General features: G+C 44.8%; 1 protein-coding gene across 2 annotated transcripts in view; it reads left to right on the top strand.

The window, feature by feature from the left end:
* The window catches only part of UBR2 (ubiquitin protein ligase E3 component n-recognin 2), a 139,211-nt gene extending 120,058 nt beyond the window's left edge, over window positions 1-19,153 (top strand). For both annotated transcript variants that reach the window (XM_077282341.1, XM_077282340.1), the window contains exons 43-47: window positions 15,795-15,851; window positions 17,055-17,132; window positions 17,238-17,408; window positions 18,330-18,431; window positions 18,992-19,153. In XM_077282341.1, coding sequence (XP_077138456.1) covers window positions 15,795-15,851; window positions 17,055-17,132; window positions 17,238-17,408; window positions 18,330-18,431; window positions 18,992-19,133 — 550 coding nt within the window. In that variant the 3' untranslated portion in view covers window positions 19,134-19,153. The remainder of the gene's footprint in view (window positions 1-15,794; window positions 15,852-17,054; window positions 17,133-17,237; window positions 17,409-18,329; window positions 18,432-18,991) is intronic.
* Window positions 19,154-19,587: the final 434 nt, after the last annotated feature.

Here is a 19,587-nt window from a genome sequence, read left to right as displayed (position 1 = left end):
AGCAGGCTGGAGTATATACAGTTAGGTCCATATATATTTGGACAGAGACATCATTTTTCTAATTTTGGTCATAGACATTACCACAATGAATTTTAAACAAAACAATTCAGATGCAGTTGAAGTTCAGACTTTCAGCTTTCATTTGAGGGTATCCACATTAAAATTGGATGAGGGGTTTAGGAGTTTCAGCTCCTTAACATGTGCCACCCTGTTTTTAAAGGGACCAGAAGTAATTGGACAGATTCAATAATTTTAAATAAAATGTTCATTTTTAATACTTGGTTGAAAACCCTTTGTTGGCAATTAGTCCATGAGCCGGGCCAGATATCGGTACCACCCGGAGTGACTAATTTTCTTTGGTATTTTTAGGTAGATGCATGTCTGTAGTTTATTTTTTGATATGATAGCCCTTACATATACGTAGCTTATTAACCCCTTCAGCCCTAGGCCTATTTGTACCCAAGTGCCTAAGCCAATCTGACCTGTGCCACTTCATGGGCTAATAACTTTGGAACGCTTTCACCTATCCAAGCCATTCTGAGATTGTTTTCTCGTGACATATTGTACTTCACGTCAGTGCTAAATGGGAGTCAATATATTTTACCTTTCTATATAAAAAAATGCTAAATATTCGGAAATTTTGGAAAAATCGGCAATTTTTTAACTTTGAAATTCTCTGCTTTTTACAAAAATACTGATACCCCCCATAATAGTTATTAATTTACACTCCCCACATGTTTACTTCATATTGGCATCATTTTGAAAATGAAACCTTATTGTTTTACGACGTAATAGGGCTTATAGTTTTATGCGCAATTTTTCACATTTACAGCAAAACCCACTTTTCAAAGGACCAAGTCACTTCTGAAGTCACTTTAAGGGGCTTACATAACAGAAACCACCCATAAATTACCCCATTTTGCAAACTACACCCCTCAAGCTGTTCAAAACTCATTTTTAAAAACTGTTAACCCTTTAGGTGTTCCACAGGAATTTTAGCATGAGCCAAGAACCAAATATGACGATATCGGTACCACCCGGAGTGACTAGATGTAGTATTTGTAACAAAATTTAATCCAAGTTATGTAAATACACACTGAACATGTCATGTGCATATATATATATATATATATATATATATATATATATATATGTTACTCCATAATATCTTCAACATCGGACTCTGAATCTGACTGTTGTTCTACTGGCTCGTCTTCAGTACCCTTGTTCTGGCATGTCTGTAATCTGCACATGTCTGTGCACTTCAGGCCATTGCTGAGGCAAGTACACTGAGGAAGTTCACATGACCGCACACACTTGCAGGACAGTAGCTGTATAATAGCTTCTGGTGCTGGTGCCCCTTGCATCCACTTGACAACAAGCTTTCCGTCGTTATCTATCATCCAACCGCAGTCTGTTGGGTTTGCAACCCATGGCTGGCTCTGCAGACTTCTCCTCCAGATCGCAGCCTGGTAGTTTGCACGCAGTGCATGCATGAAAAGGCAGTCCTGGCAAGGAGGGAGTTGACTTGACTCTACCACTCCACGTCTGGCACAGAACAGCTGATAACGGAGCCTGTTTACCTCAGTTGTTTGGGTAGTTGGCAGGTACATGTGGCAGGTGATTTCCTGTAACTTCTCAAAAAGTTCGGTAGACACTTCCCATGAACGACCAACTTCCTGAAAGGCATCCTGGTATGTCTTGTTCATCTTCAACTGCTTGAGTGTCGTCATCTTCCCACGGCCAGCGAATGCACTGACGGTGTCACAGCCTGTAAATGCATGCATACCAATCAATGAATCACATACGCTGCCTCCCAATGTTCGGCTCAGAGTGGTGATATCCAGGAATCTTGTCCGGTTCTGTGTACCGCATTTCTGGAACAGGTGGGATGGGATTTTGTGGCACATGCCCAGACACAGGACCATGACATCAGTATCCTCCGAAGTGATGATGACCGACTTGTAACCAGATTCTGCTGCATGAAGAGCATGGAGAAGGAGGCGTGTGTCTGCTTCTTCTTGATTTGACTTAAGGTCAGCAGCCTCTTCCCACTGTTCTTTGGTGATCTTAAAGCAGAGCTGCTCACATGTGACATACAGCTCCTTCTCCTCAAGCTTCTCCCTGTGGTGTTTCGCCTTCCATTCTTCTACCAGAAACTTTATGAGACTTGCCTTGTTGGAGGAACTACTTAGAAGCTTTTTCCACTGCTGGATGTTGTGCCCATGTTGAATGTTCTTGAAATGGATCCCTGTGCCTTCATATCTGTTGACTCTTTCTGTATCTTTGATGGATGTCTCCTTGTAGACGTCAAAGACAATATCAATGCGCTTGCTCTTAGCACCCTCATGGATAGCGCGACTCATTGCTGTGCCTGCTAGCTGGCCAAATGTTGCATTGTTTCCCTTCAGTTTCTGAACCAGGCTCATCCCATCAATGATGGTTGCAGAGGGCTCGGGGATCACTTCTGCAGGACGAGCATTCCTCTCCAACTCCCTTGCGAGGGCAGCCTTGTTGGTCTTGCGGATAGACCCATCACCATTGGCAAGTGCCCATGGCAATGGACCCAGGGGATGAGTCAAGACATCACTCATTTGTAGCTTTCTGTTCTCAGCTACAAGTATCATCTGGCCAAATAGGTTTCTGTCAGCCTTCAAAATTACCTCCTTGCCAAGACCTTGTCTGCGTGTCTTCATTTGGATGTTAGAGAACGTTTTAAGTTTGTTCTTCGTCATCTTGTCATGAAACAATGTAGTTGGCTTATCGGTACCCAAACGCTCATCCTTGAATGTTTGATATGCATCCTCTCCTATACTGTATGCCCCTTGAAGGTCTTTGGCTACATCTGGTGGTGCTACAGTCGCTGTTGACAAACTGATAAGTTCACCATTATGCTCTTTGTTGAAGGGGTTCACCCAACCTGTCTCCAGCAGTTGAACGAAAGATTGGACATCGGCTTCATCTCTTCTAATCCTAGACACCTGTAGGTCTGAATGGCTGAAGTCAGTATATTGTTGGCCTACCAGGGCCCTCAGCTGCCTCAAGTGTCATGATCTCCATGGCCAGAGAACTAGCATAAGCCTCAATAGGAACAAGCTCTTGGAAGATGTAACTGTACTGACCATGAACTAAACCTACCGCATCATCTAGAAGTAGCCAGGTAGCATGTCCTACTTTTTATCCCTATATGCCCAGCGCCGGCCGGAGAACTAAATAATGCTAGCAGAGGGAAATATAAGACCTGACTCACCTCTAGAGAAATGCCCAGAAAGGAGACAGAGGCCCCCCACATATATTGGCGGTGATATGAGATGAAACAACAAACGCAGCAGGAAAATAGTTTTAGCAAATTTGAGGTCCGCTTTCTAGATAGCAGAAGACAGAAAGCATACTTTCATGGTCAGTAGAAAACCCTAACAAAACACATCCAGAAATTACTTTAGGACTCTGGCATTAACTCATAATACCAGAGTGGCAATTCCTGATCAACAAGAGCTTTCCAGACACAGTAACGAAACTGCAGCTGTGAACTGGAACCAAAATACAAAAACAAAACATGGACGAATGTCCAACTTATCTAGTAGATGTCTGGGAGCAGGAACAAGCACAGAGAGGCTTCTGATAACATTGTTGACCGGCAAGCATCTAACAGAGAAGCCAGGTTATATAGCGACACCCAGATCTAATCAGAACAGGTGAACAGGGAAGATGATGTCACAAGTTCAATTCCACCAGTAGCCACCGGGGGAGCCCAGAATCCAAATTCACAACAGTACCCCCCCCTCAAGGAGGGGGCACCGAACCCTCACCAGAACCACCAGGGCGATCAGGATGGGCCCTATGAAAGGCACGAACCAGATCAGAGGCATGAACATCAGATGCAGTGACCCAAGAATTATCCTCCTGGCCGTATCCCTTCCACTTGACCAGATACTGGAGTCTCCGTCTGGAAACACGGGAGTCTAGGATTTTTTCCACAACGTACTCCAACTCACCCTCAACCAACACCGGAGCAGGAGGCTCAACGGAAGGCACAACCGGTGCCTCATACCTGCGCAATAACGACCGATGAAAGACGTTATGAATAGAAAAGGATGCAGGGAGGTCCAAACGGAAGGAAACAGGGTTAAGAATCTCCAATATTTTATACGGACCGATGAACCGAGGCTTAAACTTAGGAGACGAGACCCTCATAGGGACAAAACGAGAAGACAACCACACCAAATCTCCAACACAAAGCCGAGGACCAACACGACGGTGACGGTTGGCAAAAAGCTGAGTCTTCTCCTGGGACAACTCCAAATTGTCCATCACCTGCCCCCAGATATGATGCAATCTCTCCACCACCGCATCCACTCCAGGACAATCCGAGGATTCCATCTGACCGGAGGAAAATCGAGGGTGGAACCCCGAATTACAGAAAAACGGGGACACCAAAGTGGCAGAGCTGGCCCGATTATTGAGGGCGAACTCCGCCAATGGCAAAAAAGCAACCCAATCATCCTGGTCAGCAGACACAAAACACCTCAGATATGTCTCCAGGGTCTGATTAGTCCGCTCGGTCTGGCCATTAGTCTGAGGGTGAAAAGCAGACGAAAAAGACAAATCTATGCCCATCCTAGCACAGAATGCCCGCCAAAATCTAGACACAAATTGGGTTCCTCTGTCAGAAACGATATTCTCAGGAATACCATGCAAACGAACAACATTTTGAAAAAACAGGGGCACCAACTCGGAAGAAGAAGGCAATTTGGGCAGGGGAACCAAATGGACCATCTTAGAAAAACGGTCACACACCACCCAGATGACAGACATCTTCTGAGAAACAGGCAGATCTGAAATAAAATCCATCGAGATGTGTGTCCAAGGCCTCTTAGGAATAGGCAAGGGCAACAATAATCCACTAGCCCGAGAACAACAAGGCTTGGCCCGAGCACAAACGTCACAAGACTGCACAAAGCCTCGCACATCTCGTGACAGGGAAGGCCACCAGAAGGATCTTGCCACCAAATCCCTGGTACCAAAAATTCCAGGATGACCTGCCAATGCAGAAGAATGTACCTCAGAGATGACTCTACTGGTCCAATCATCAGGAACAAACAACCTATCAGGCGGACAACGATCCGGTCTATCCGCCTGAAACTCCTGCAAGGCCCGCCGCAGGTCTGGAGAAACGGCTGACAAGATAACTCCCTCCTTAAGAATACCTGTGGGGTCAGAGTTGCCGGGTGAATCAGGCTCAAAACTCCTAGAAAGGGCATCCGCCTTAACATTCTTAGAACCCGGTAGGTACGATACCACAAAATTAAACCGAGAGAAAAATAATGACCAGCGCGCCTGTCTAGGATTCAGGCGCCTGGCGGTCTCAAGATAGATCAAATTTTTGTGGTCAGTCAATACCACCACCTGATGTCTGGCCCCCTCGAGCCAATGGCGCCACTCCTCAAACGCCCACTTCATGGCCAAAAGCTCCCGATTCCCAACATCATAATTCCGCTCAGCGGGCGAAAATTTACGGGAAAAGAAGGCACAAGGCCCCATCACGGCGCAGTCAGAACTTTTCTGCGACAACACTGCCCCAGCCCCGATCTCAGAAGCGTCGACCTCAACCTGAAAAGGAAGAGTCACATCAGGCTGACGCAACACAGGGGCAGAAGAAAAACAGCGCTTAAGCTCCTGAAAGGCCTCCACAGCATCAGGGGACCAATTAGCAACATCAGCACCCTGTCTAGTCAAATCGGTCAATGGCTTAACGACATCCGAAAAACCAGAAATAAATCGACGATAAAAGTTGGCAAAGCCCAAAAATTTCTGAAGACTTTTAAGAGAAGAGGGCTGCGTCCAATCACAAATAGCTTGAACCTTGACAGGATCCATCTCAATGGAAGAGGGAGAAAAAATATATCCCAAAAAGGAAATTCTCTGAACCCCAAAAACGCACTTAGAACCCTTGACACACAGAGAATTAGACCGCAAAACCTGAAAAACCCTCTTAACTTGCCGGACATGAGAGTCCCAATCATCCGAAAAAATCAGAATATCATCCAGATACACTATCATAAATTTATCCAAAAAATCGCGGAAAATATCATGCATAAAGGACTGGAAGACTGAAGGGGCATTAGAAAGACCAAAAGGCATCACCAAATACTCAAAGTGGCCCTCGGGCGTATTAAATGCGGTTTTCCACTCATCCCCCTGCCTGATCCGCACCAAATTATACGCCCCACGGAGATCAATCTTAGAGAACCACTTGGCCCCCTTTATGCGAGCAAACAAATCAGTCAGCAACGGCAATGGGTATTGATATTTAACCGTGATTTTATTCAAAAGCCGATAATCAATACATGGTCTCAAAGAGCCGTCTTTTTTTGACACAAAGAAAAAACCGGCTCCTAAGGGAGATGACGATGGACGAATATGTCCCTTTTCCAAGGACTCCTTTATATATTCTCGCATAGCAGTATGTTCAGGCACAGACAGATTAAATAAACGACCCTTTGGGTATTTACTACCCGGAATTAAATCTATAGCACAATCGCACTCACGGTGCGGAGGTAGTGAACCCAGCTTGGGTTCTTCAAAGACGTCACGATAATCAGACAGGAACTCAAAGATTTCAGAGGGAATAGATGATGAAATGGACACCAAAGGTACGTCCCCATGAGTCCCCTTACATCCCCAGCTCAACACAGACATAGCTCTCCAGTCAAGGACTGGATTGTGAGACTGCAGCCATGGCAATCCCAGCACCAAATCATCATGTAGATTATACAGCACCAGAAAACGAATAGTCTCCTGGTGATCCGGATTAATACACATAGTCACTTGTGTCCAGTATTGTGGTTTATTATTAGCCAATGGGGTGGAGTCAATCCCCTTCAGAGGAATAAGAGTCTCCAAAGGCTCTAAATCATACCCACAACGATTGGCAAAGGACCAATCCATAAGACTCAAAGCGGCGCCAGAGTCGATATAGGCGTCCGTAGTAATAGATGACAAAGAGCAAATCAGGGTCACAGACAAAATAAATTTAGACTGTAAAGTGCCAATGGGAACGGATTTATCAAGCTTTTTAGTACGCTTAAAGCATGCTGATATAACATGAGTAGAATCCCCACAATAGAAACACAACCCATTTTTCCGTCTAAAATTCTGCCGCTCGCTTCTGGACAGAATTCTATCACACTGCATGTTTTCTGGCGTCTTCTCAGTGGACACCGCCAGATGGTGCACTGGTTTGCGCTCCCGCAGACGCCTATCGATCTGAATGGCCATTGTCATGGACTCATTCAGACTTGCAGGCACAGGGAACCCCACCATAACATCCTTAATGGCGTCAGAAAGACCCTCTCTGAAAGTAGCCGCCAAGGCACACTCATTCCACTGAGTAAGCACAGACCATTTACGGAATTTTTGGCAGTAAATTTCAGCTTCATCTTGCCCCTGCGATAGGGACATCAAAGTTTTTTCTGCCTGAAGTTCCAAATGAGGTTCCTCATACAGCAAGCCCAAGGCCAGAAAAAACGCATCCACATTGCGCAACGCAGGATCCCCTGGTGCCAATGCAAAAGCCCAATCTTGAGGGTCGCCGCGGAGCAAGGAAATCACAATCCCAACCTGCTGTGCAGGGTCTCCAGCAGAACGAGATTTCAGGGACAAAAATAACTTACAATTATTTCTAAAATTCTGAAAGCTAGATCTATTCCCTGAGAAGAATTCCGGCAAAGGAATTCTCGGCTCTGATACCGGAGCATGAACAACAAAATCTTGCAAACTTTGTACTTTCGTGGCGAGATTATTCAAACCTGCAGTTACACTCTGTAGATCCATTATAGACAGGTGAACATAGAGCCATTCAAAGATTAGAAGGAGAGAGAAAAAAAAGAAAGACTGCAGCATAGACAGACTGGCAAGTGATCCAATCAAGAGCACACAAACTACTAGAGAAAAAAAAAAAAAAAAAAATTTTCAGCAGACTTCTTATTTCTCTCCTTTCTCAGCCAAGGATTTTAACCCTTTAGTTGGCCGGTCAAACTGTCATGATCTCCATGGCCAGAGAACTAGCATAAGCCTCAATAGGAACAAGCTCTTGGAAGATGTAACTGTACTGACCATGAACTAAACCTACCGCATCATCTAGAAGTAGCCAGGTAGCATGTCCTACTTTTTATCCCTATATGCCCAGCGCCGGCCGGAGAACTAAATAATGCTAGCAGAGGGAAATATAAGACCTGACTCACCTCTAGAGAAATGCCCAGAAAGGAGACAGAGGCCCCCCACATATATTGGCGGTGATATGAGATGAAACAACAAACGCAGCAGGAAAATAGTTTTAGCAAATTTGAGGTCCGCTTTCTAGATAGCAGAAGACAGAAAGCATACTTTCATGGTCAGTAGAAAACCCTAACAAAACACATCCAGAAATTACTTTAGGACTCTGGCATTAACTCATAATACCAGAGTGGCAATTCCTGATCAACAAGAGCTTTCCAGACACAGTAACGAAACTGCAGCTGTGAACTGGAACCAAAATACAAAAACAAAACATGGACGAATGTCCAACTTATCTAGTAGATGTCTGGGAGCAGGAACAAGCACAGAGAGGCTTCTGATAACATTGTTGACCGGCAAGCATCTAACAGAGAAGCCAGGTTATATAGCGACACCCAGATCTAATCAGAACAGGTGAACAGGGAAGATGATGTCACAAGTTCAATTCCACCAGTAGCCACCGGGGGAGCCCAGAATCCAAATTCACAACACTCAAGTACATACTGCGGTACTCTGATGTCAGGTAGAACCTGGAAACAGCTCCAACTTTGAGGCTGAAGCCTTTTGTGCCCCCTGGTGTCTGGGTGTCTTTGTTGATTGTCTCTTCAATGGTCTGGTCCACAGGAATTCGTCCAAAAGGATTCTTGCTACCGATCTGGACCGAAAAGCCACCTTGCATGAAGTATTCATGGACCTCTGGGTGTTCTATGGGCAGCCGAGACATTGTGGCATAGTAATAGGTTAGGTATCGGGCATAGTTGACCTTGTCATAGGCAAAACACCATGGTATCATCTGTCGGATTGCTCCTAGGTGAAGCATCCAGTTGCCTTCTCTTGAAGCTCGAACCAGGGCCAGCATGGTCTCGACCATGTCCAAGTATGACATCCAGAATGCTGAGAGTTGTTCATTTCTGAGGGTCTCAAGATAAACTTGAAAGAGCTTCAGGGTAAGTGTGCAAGATTCATTATCCAAGAGCTTTTCGAAGGATCCCTGCGACACACTGATGCGAAAGTTTGTGATGTTCTTCAGTGTTTCATCCAGATGGTGAAGGTCCCTTGCATGGTTTTCTTCTAGCCATGGAAGGAAGTTTTTCCATGCAAGCCTCATAAGTGCTTCATAGACCAGCTTGTGTAGTCTCACTGCTCTGTTGTACCTCCGGCCGTCCATCACTCCAGACACTGATCCTTCAGCGATTACACCGGATTCAACACACAGATCTCTAAGGCCTGCATCCTGAAATCTGTTCCCTATGATAGAGAGGAGATTACAGATTGTGTGGAAGACACCCATTCTAATTATAATGTTCTTGAACTTCTCCTGTTTCCAGATAACCTCGGCAGCTTTGGCATAGAGTGCTTGATCAAACACACACACAATTCTGTTAAGCTTCAGGGTCTGCATGATGGCATGTGTTTGCTCCAAGACTTCATTCACAGTGGACATGGCTGTTGCAGGAGCATTGATAGTGGGCAGGTAGCTTACAGTGTCCTGGGCCACTACAATGTCGCTGCGGATTTTTATGTTGAACCCAGTCCAACTGCTGGTGGTCTGATCCTCATGGTCTGACATTCTAGCCAGAAGCCAGATATGGTTTTTGGTTTTTGAATCCTGGACCTCCTTGGTAGTGTTAACATTCGAAGTCTCAATCCTGGGTGGCTCTCCCCGCTGCCCAACATTGTATATCGGTAGCATTAATTCTGTCAGAGTTATGCTTCTTTTCTTCGACTTGGTTACATCTGGCAGGACTTTCTTTGTCACAGAGCATGCAACATTGGACTGAACAGCAATGCCATTGACTCTATGAGATGTACCTGCTCCACTTAGTGTCTCCTCAAGTCTGTCAATGTTATCCCAGGCCAGGGTTGTGAACACACCTGGGTAGATACTTGCTGGCATTGGGATGTCATCCTTTGAACATTCCAACTTCTGGATACAAAGGGCTGTATCGATCTCCTCAGCCATTGAATATGACACACAGTGGCCAAGACGATTCAGAGTTCGAATCAGTTCTGTATTGCCGGTCAAAGACTTAACTGCAAAGGATAGCAGTACGTGCTTTGGTGGCTTTGTCTTTCCATTGGTAACAGCAAAAACCAAGTCACTGCCGAAGGATGTGGCAAGACGTTGAGCTCTTTCACAGGTAGTTTGGCACTCACAATCTCCTGTAAGCAGGGTTTGCAGGAATTGAGTGACTAATGCAGGAACGACATTCTGATCTGTATTGGGAGGCCATGGCTGACTCACATCTTGCTTCTTGATCTCATTCCTTAGCTGCATTGCTGCTTTGGTTACGATATCTCCAGAGTTAGCAGCTCTTGCTTCTTGCAGATCTTTTGTCATGCTGTGTACTTGCCGGACAAGGTCGTCCATTGATAGGCTACATGGATAGACTAGAAGCTTACCTTTCTCATCTGAGAGAAAGCGGAGTGATTCCCCAATCTCTGTTTCAAGTTTTCGTCGAACATGTTTCTTTGTCGATGGTTTCAGTTGGATGATACCACGGGATATCATTAATCTCTCAAGCCTAGATGTGAGGTTTATCATAGGCAGTACTTCTGGGTTTGGGAACAATTTAGTCCTTATATACAAGAAGAGTTCTTCAAGGGCCTCTTTCTCTGCCTCTTCGTAGCGTACTTCCTCGCTTTCGACCTGATTTTCAGCTGCACTAGACCTACAGGCCACTTGGGAATCATCTTTTGTGAATAGTTTGTAGCACGACTTGTGGTAGTGCCCCTCTGCAGCAACAAGGTCTCTGCTAAGTAAACCAAGTATTCTCTGTGTGCCTTTCCTTATCGCTGCTCTGCGGATCGTCTCATCTGCTCGTAGCTCAACACACTGGACAATTGGCTCCCTTGTTTGTTTTCCTTTTAGGTACTTGCTTGACTTCTCACAGAAGATACATACTTTGGCATACACCCTGCTATCACTGGGGGCACCCCTCGGTAGCTTCCTCATGGAGATTTTGCTTGCTGTTTCGACATTGACACCCTTGCCAAGGATAGAATCCAGTGACTTCTTCATTGTAAAGATACTACGACATTTACGGTGATATTGTATGTGTGGTATTTCTCCTTCTTCAAGGCCCTTAGCTGCTACCAGGACTGATTCATGCTGCCTGATCTCTGCAGCCCTAAGCAATGTTTTCCAGGAGTCCAAATCCTTAAGGGACGCCAGATCATCGCTGTCATCATTAGAGCAGTGTATGATACAGTCGATCCGTGATTTCTTCCTTGCTGGTACTTCCATCATGCCGTTAGATAGTCAGTAAACACCTGCAAACACAAAGAAAAACATTAAAATTTTATTTACCGTATTTCCTGGCGTATAAGACGACTTTTTAGCCATGAAAAACATGGCTCCAAGAGGGCGGTTGTCTTATACGCCGAATACAGCCGCCGGGGGGAAAGGCCGCCGCGCAGGGAAGGAGGAGGCAGGGGCCCACCTTCATGAGGCGCTCGTTCTTAGAGCTGGGAGCGCTGGTGCTAGGTGACTGTTCCCCCTCTCTCCACAAGTTCCTTACCAGCAGCAGCACACAGTACAGGACTACAGGACCTGTGGTGATGTCACGGCCATGTGATCAGTCACAAGCCTGGGAGGTGTCAGCCTCTACAGAGGGAGATAGGAGCTCTGCAGAGAAGACCGGAGAGTCCTGTTCAGCACAGAACGTGTATGTGTCAGTGTGTGTGCGTGTGTTGGGGCACCTCAGGGTGTCTTCAAATGTGACATAGCCCCCTAGATTTCTTCCAGTAAAATTTGCACTCCAAAAGTCATTTGGCGCTCCTTCCCTTCCGAGGCCTGCCGTTCCCCAATACTGCAGTGTACGACAACATATCGGGTGTTGTTGTGTTCGGGAGAGATTGGTGAACAAATAGTGGGGTGCATTTTTTGCTGGTACACCTCTTAAAAATAAAAAAATGAGCCTAAAATGACACCTTCATGTAAAAAATGCACTTTTTCCATTTTCTCAACCAAGTGTTTCCAACTACTGTGAAACACTGGTTGGGTCAAAGTGGTCACTATACCCCCTAAAAGATTCCTTGGGGGTGTAGTTTCCAAAATAGGGTCACTTTTTGGGGTTTCCACTGTGGGGGTACCTCAGGCAGCCTTCAAATGTGACATGGCCCCCTAGATTTCTTCCAGTGAATCCGCCACCCAAAAACCACATAGCGCTCCTTCCGTGTTGAGCTGTGCTGTGTGCCCATACTTTAGTTTACGAGTACATGTGGGGTGTTTCTATAAACTGCAGAATTAGGGTAACCAAGTTTGGGTTTGCCGTTAACCCTTGCTAGGTTGCAGGTAAAATTGGATTACAATGTAATATCTGGAAAAAAAATGAAATTTTGAAATTTCGCCTTCATTCTGCTAAAATTCCTGTGGAACACCTAAAGGGTTAACAGTTTTTAAAAATGAGTTTTGAACAGCTTGAGGGGTGTAGTTTGCAAAATGGGGTAATTTATGGGTGGTTTCTGTTATGTAAGCCCCTTAAAGTGACTTCAGAAGTGACTTGGTCCTTTGAAAAGTGGGTTTTGCTGTAAATGTGAAAAATTGCGCATAAAACTATAAGCCCTATTACGTCGTAAAACAATAAGGTTTCATTTTCAAAATGATGCCAATATGAAGTAAACATGTGGGGAGTGTAAATTAATAACTATTATGGGGGGTATCAGTATTTTTGTAAAAAGCAGAGAATTTCAAAGTTAAAAAATTGCCGATTTTTCCAAAATTTCCGAATATTTAGCATTTTTTTATATAGAAAGGTAAAATATATTGACTCCCATTTAGCACTGACGTGAAGTACAATATGTCACGAGAAAACAATCTCAGAATGGCTTGGATAGGTGAAAGCGTTCCAAAGTTATTAGCCCATGAAGTGGCACAGGTCAGATTGGCTTAGGCACTTGGGTACAAATAGGCCTAGGGCTGAAGGGGTTAATAAGCTACGTATATGTAAGGGCTATCATATCAAAAAATAAACTACAGACATGCATCTACCTAAAAATACCAAAGAGAATTAGTCACTCCGCTTGGTACCGATATCGTCAAATTTGGTTCTTGGCTCATGGACTAAATGACTGCCTGAAGTCTTGAACTCATGGACATCACCAGACGCTGTGTTTCCTCCTTTTTGATGCTCTGCCAGGCCTACACTGCGGTGGTTTTCAGTTGCTGGTTGTTTGTGGGCCTTTCTGTCTGAAGTTTAGTCTTTAACAAGTGAAATGCTGCTCAATTGGGTTGAGATCAGGTGACTGACTTGGCCATTCAAGAATATCCCACTTCTTTGCTTTAATAAACTCCTGGGTTGCTTTGGCTTTATGTTTTGGGTCATTGTCCATCTGTAGTATGAAACGACGACCAATCAGTTTGGCTGCATTTGGCTGGATCTGAGCACACAGTATGGCGGCTCTGAATACTTCAGAATTCATTCTGCTGCTTCTGTCCTGTGTCACATCATCAATAAACACTAGTGACCCAGTGCCACTGGCAGCCATGCATGCCCAAGCCATCACACTGCCTCCGCCGTGTTTTACAGATGATGTGGTATGCTTTGGATCATGAGCTGTACCACGCCTTCGCCATACTTTTCTCTTTCCATCATTCTGGTAGAGGTTGATCTTGGTTTCATCTGTCCAAAGAATGTTCTTCCAGAACTGTGCTGGCTTTTTTAGATGTTTTTTAGCCAAGTCCAGTCTAGCCTTTTTCTTCTTGATGCTTATGAGTGGCTTGCACCGTGCAGTGAACCCTCTGTATTTACGGTCATGCAGTCTTCTCTTTATAGTAGATTTGGATATTGATACGCCGACCTCCTGGAGAGTGTTGGTCACTTGGTTGGCTGTTATGAAGGGGTTTCTCTTCACCATGGAGATTATTCTGTGATCATCCACCACTGTTGTCTTCCGTGGGCGCCCAGGTCTTTTTGCATTGATGAGTTCACCAGAGCTTTCTTTCTTTCTCACGATGGACCAAACTGTAGATTTTGCCACTCCTAATATTGTAGCAATTTCTCGGATGGGTTTTTTCTGTTTTCAGAGCTTAAGGATGGCTTGTTTCACCTGCATGGAGAGCTCCTTTACCGCATGTTTACTTTACAGCAAAACCTTCCAAATGCAAGCACCACACCTCAAATCAACTCCAGGCCTTTTATCTGCTTAATTGAGAATGACATAACGAAGGGATTACCCACACCTGTCCATGAAATAGCCTTGGAGTCAATTGTCCAATTACTTTTGGTCCCTTTAAAAACAGGGTGGCATATGTTAAGGAGCTGAAACTCCTAAACCTTTCATCCAATTTTAATGTGGATACCCTCAAATGAAAGCTGAAAGTCTGAACTTCAACTGCATCTGAATTGTTTTGTTTAAAATTCATTGTGGTAATGTCTATAACCAAAATTAGAAAAATGTTGTGTCTGTCCAAATATATATGGACCTAACTGTATGTTGTTACCTCTGTAGTCTCTCCTGCTGCAGGCTGTAGTATATATGTTGTTACCTCTGTAGTCTCTCCTGCTGCAGGCTGGAGTATATATGTTGTTACCTCTGCATTCTCTCCTGCAGCAGGCTGGAGTATATATGTTGTTACCTCTGTAGTCTCTCCTGCAGGCTGGAGTATATATGTTGTTACCTCTGTAGTCTCTCCTGCAAGCTGGAGTATATATGTTGTTACCTCTGTAGTCTCTCCTGCAGCAGGCTGGAGTATATATGTTGTTACCTCTGTAGTCTCTCCTGCAGCAGGCTGGAGTATATATGTTGTTACCTCTGTAGTCTCTCCTGCAGCAGGCTGGAGTATATATGTTGTTACCTCTGTAGTCTCTCCTGCAGGCTGGAGTATATATGTTGTTACCTCTGTAGTCTCTCCTGCAGCAGGCTGGAGTATATATGTTGTTACCTCTGTAGTCTCTCCTGCAGCAGGCTGGAGTATATATGTTGTTACCTCTGTAGTCTCTCCTGCAGCAGGCTGGAGTATATATGTTGTTACCTCTGTAGTCTCTCCTGCAGCAGGCTGGAGTATATATGTTGTTACCTCTGTAGTCTCTCCTGCAGCAGGCTGGAGTATATATGTTGTTACCTCTGTAGTCTCTCCTGCAGCAGGCTGGAGTATATATGTTGTTACCTCTGTAGTCTCTCCTGCAGCAGGCTGGAGTATATATGTTGTTACCTCTGTAGTCTCTCCTGCAGCTGGCTGTCTACCCTGCATTTTGCTTTATAGTCATTACAGCAGCATCTTTTGCAACTTAGATAAACCTTTTGAGGCTACACAGCAACTTCAGGCTGTGCAATTTAAGATGGCAATATCCTGCAGCAATTGTTGCAAGTAATGATACTAAATGTGGTCTTCATGCTGAAATCATGTTCTTCCCTATCAGTACAATCAGCATTTAATTCTAAGTCGTGCTGCCACTAGTAGTCTTTTAATGTTTTGAAATGTCAGGCGCCAAGATTTGGGTTGTTACTGGTTCACTGTACACCTATTTAGCTCTATCTGTACCTTTTTGTTATATTATCTTCTTTTTTTTTGTAAGCTGGTGTAAACATAAGGACGTAAGAAGATGTACCGATGCTGAGTGGACATCCATTAGGTAAGTTTTCTTCACCAGTATGAAAGTTAAAGATTTTCTCTTTATCTAATATGTTGGTAGAATCTCATTTAAAGTACCGTATTTTTCAGACACTAAGACGCACTGTTATCCCAAAATTTTACTTACCAGGAGTGTAGCGCCAGCAGGAGTTAGGCAATTCTGCCGGCACTGGGCTAGGAAGAGGTGGTGTTCAGTGGTCCAACACTGCAGGACAGTGATCTGACTCCCATCCCAGGCTGAATGTGGCAAGTTCAGCAGTGCTCGCTGGTGCGGGGGCGCCACTGACATTTTGTTAAAGCCCAGAGCCCCCGCACTTCTATGGCTGCAATGCGTTTAAATCTGCTCATGCGCCACCTCCAGCAGCCATTTTCTTAGAGGCCACCGGATTTGAGCAATGGATGTGCGGGGGCTCCGGACTTTCATAAAATGTCGGCAGAGCCCCTGCACTGCCCAACCTGCCACACCAGCCTGGGATGGAAGTCAGATTATCGCCCGACTACTGAACACCTCCTATGATCCTGCTCTACTAGCGCTGTTGAACTTCCCCCACCCCGGTAAGCTGAATTTGGAGTGACCCCCATTTGACACATTAATTTTTTACCCTATTTTCCTTTTGAAAATTTGGGGTGCGTGTTCTGGTCCGGTGCGCCTTATAGTCCGAAAAATACAGTATTGCTGTCTTGGTGTTTGGGCAGTGCACACCTGATTGATTGACAGGTCAGTCCAGCAGCTTTTGCACCCTGCTGGCTGAACTGTGAGTTCTCAGTACTGCTAAATGAGGCAGCTTTGTCTCTGCTCCATAAGAAGAGCAGTGGCAGTGAAGCCGGCCGGAATTAGGAGCCAACATCTGCCCCAGCAGTCAAGCCTTATTGCAGTGCTTACAAGCTCAGTAGCAAAGGGCTAGAGAACAGCGGTGATCTCTGAGACACCCACTAATCATGAAACTGTCAGAACATTTCCTTTTTACAAGTTTAATTCTAACACTCCGTTATCAGACATTTCCAGGAGTAATAATTGAACACGCCGATATCTGTGGGATATCTATCTCTGATTTCTGCCGGCCGATCCTGGCACTAGCGCTCGGGCTGTGTATGGGGGGTAGTCGGGCGAGAACACTGCTGGCCGATTGCGCTTACAGCCATCTAATGTGTTTAGGGGTCTGTACTGTAGTGAACTATAATTTATCTTTTTACTTCTTCCTAGTTACCCAAGAGAGTCCAACAAGCTCATAGATCTGCCAGAAGATTATAGCAGTCTCATCAATCAAGCATCAAATTTTTCGTATGTAGCAAAACCAAAATAATCCAATGGATCATAGTTTTAAAATCTATATGTTTGATGATTTAAGAATGGATTTATCATTTTACTTTCTATTTTTTGACTTAGATGTCCAAAATCAGGAGGAGACAAGAGCAGAGCCCCCACGCTGTGTCTGGTCTGCGGGGCCATGCTTTGTTCTCAGAGTTACTGCTGTCAGACGGATCTGGATGGAGACGACGTGGGCGCCTGCACCGCACACACCTACACCTGCGGCTCAGGGATGGGGATCTTTCTCAGGTCAGTAGTAGCCCCACCATGTCTTAGAGGGCTTAACCCCTTAATGAACAGAGCATTCTGAATGTCTAGACACATTGTACAGATTTTGCGCACATGGTGATAGAAAAGCCCTAACTCATTTGTTAGGGTGGTAAGGACAGTTTGGGTTGACGTAAGCAATTTTTTTCATATTATATCCTCAAGAAGGCGAGAAAAATTTCTGCTCCTTCACACTTTATAAGGTTTTTTATTTTATTTGCTCATTTCTTGAGACTAGCATTGGGGCAGGCAACTTGGATGGCGAAAAAAAAGTGTTTGCTCCTCTTGTTGGGCTATACCCTCTCCTCAGACACAAGACAGCTAAGTTTTCCTCTAATATCTGTAAGAGGCAGACACGAATTGTATCGGCTTCCTTGCACTTTTTTTTTTTTTGCAGTCATTAGTTCCTGGTTGTGTTGGTCTGGATTTTCTAAGATCAATCATTTTACCAATCTGGGGCAATCAGATTAAGAAAGCTGCAGCATTGTCTCTGCCACTTTTTACTTTTTGTCACATTCCGAATAGACGTGTCTGGCCTCACTCAGTTCACTTGTACGTCTAGTCTGTACGTGACCACGTTTGCAAATCACTCACTTGTGATCACGCGCCCGCCTGATCCGTACACCAGAGAATCCTGACAGTACGCAATGTGCGGTCTATGAGCATTCACAAGTCTAAAGTCACATAGAGTGACTTCAGACTTGAACCTCCTTAATGGAAAAAATAAAAAAAGTTACAGTAAAAGGAGGAGGGGAAAAATCAAAAGTGCAAAAAAACATAAAATTGGCCGGTCCTTGATGGGTACAAGTTGCAGTGCCCGAGGACATTGCTGCGGACCCCCTCTTTTGCTGGGTGTTAAAGGTGATATTTAAACTCTCTATTCATCTGTTTGTGCTTTTACAGAGTGAGGGAATGTCAGGTCCTCTTCTTGGCTGGTAAAACCAAGGGCTGTTTCTACCCTCCGCCATATCTGGATGATTATGGAGAGACTGATCAAGGACTCCGGTACGTAAGGGGCTCATGTCACCAACGATAATAGTGCATGTGCCAAGGTACTTCAGAGGTATAGCCAAAACTGATAATGTGTCCCCCTCACTCAAGTTACCCTGACATGTCCACCCTCACTCGAGTTACCCTGACATGTCCACCCTCAACCCTCACTCGAGTTACCCTGACATGTCCACCCTCAACCCTCACTCGAGTTACCCTGACATGTCCACCCTCAACCCCTCACTTGAGTTACCCTGACATGTCCACCCTCAACCCTCACTCGAGTTACCCTGACATGTCCACCCTCAACCCCTCACTCGAGTTACCCTGACATGTCCACCCTCAACCCCTCACTCGAGTTACCCTGACATGTCCACCCTCAACCCCTCACTCGAGTTACCCTGACATGTCCACCCTCAACCCTCACTCGAGTTACCCTGACATGTCCACCCTCAACCCTGACTCGAGTTACCCTGACATGTCCACCCTCAACTAGCCATGAGGTTAGCCGCTGATATTCGTGGGTTCCGACACATCTGCCGATTACACTGACGGTAACATTTCTGCCTTTTTAGACGCGGGAATCCTCTTCACCTCTGCAAAGAGCGTTTCAAAAAGATCCAGAAGCTTTGGCAGCAGCACAGTGTGACAGAGGAAATCGGACACGCGCACGAAGCAAACCAGACGCTCGCTGGCATCGAATGGCAGCATTTATAATACAGGCATATGTTCTTTCATTTTGTCTCTTGTCATTTTTAGTTGTTTTTTCTTTCTTTCTTTCTTTTTTTTTTTTTTTTTCAGCCACCCCATTTTCTATAAAAAGAAAAAACAAAAAAACCCTTTCCATTGTTAATTCTGCAGGCATTGCATACGCAGTGCAGATCTTTAATTTATATTTCATTGTGTAGTGTACGGAATAAAGCGGAATCTTCTTACAACACTACAAACGTCAGATCTACGTCAGATTTCTCCGTTCTCTCATTCTACTCTTCCCATTGTAAGAAGCCATGAAATCTGTGGGAGAAATTAGTTTTATGGACAGTAATGCTGATTTTATGACAGTGTCCCTTTAAAAAAAAAAAAAGGTCTGTTTTAAAGAGATTTTCTGGTTTTGCAAAGTTTGCCCCAGATGTTATGAAATAAAGAAACAGCCATTACTTACCCGCCGGAT

Source organism: Ranitomeya variabilis, chromosome 2 (assembly GCF_051348905.1).
Source record: "Ranitomeya variabilis isolate aRanVar5 chromosome 2, aRanVar5.hap1, whole genome shotgun sequence".
In the NCBI taxonomy this organism is placed as follows: Eukaryota; Metazoa; Chordata; class Amphibia; order Anura; family Dendrobatidae; genus Ranitomeya; species Ranitomeya variabilis.
This window is presented reverse-complemented; position numbering and strand designations above follow the sequence as displayed.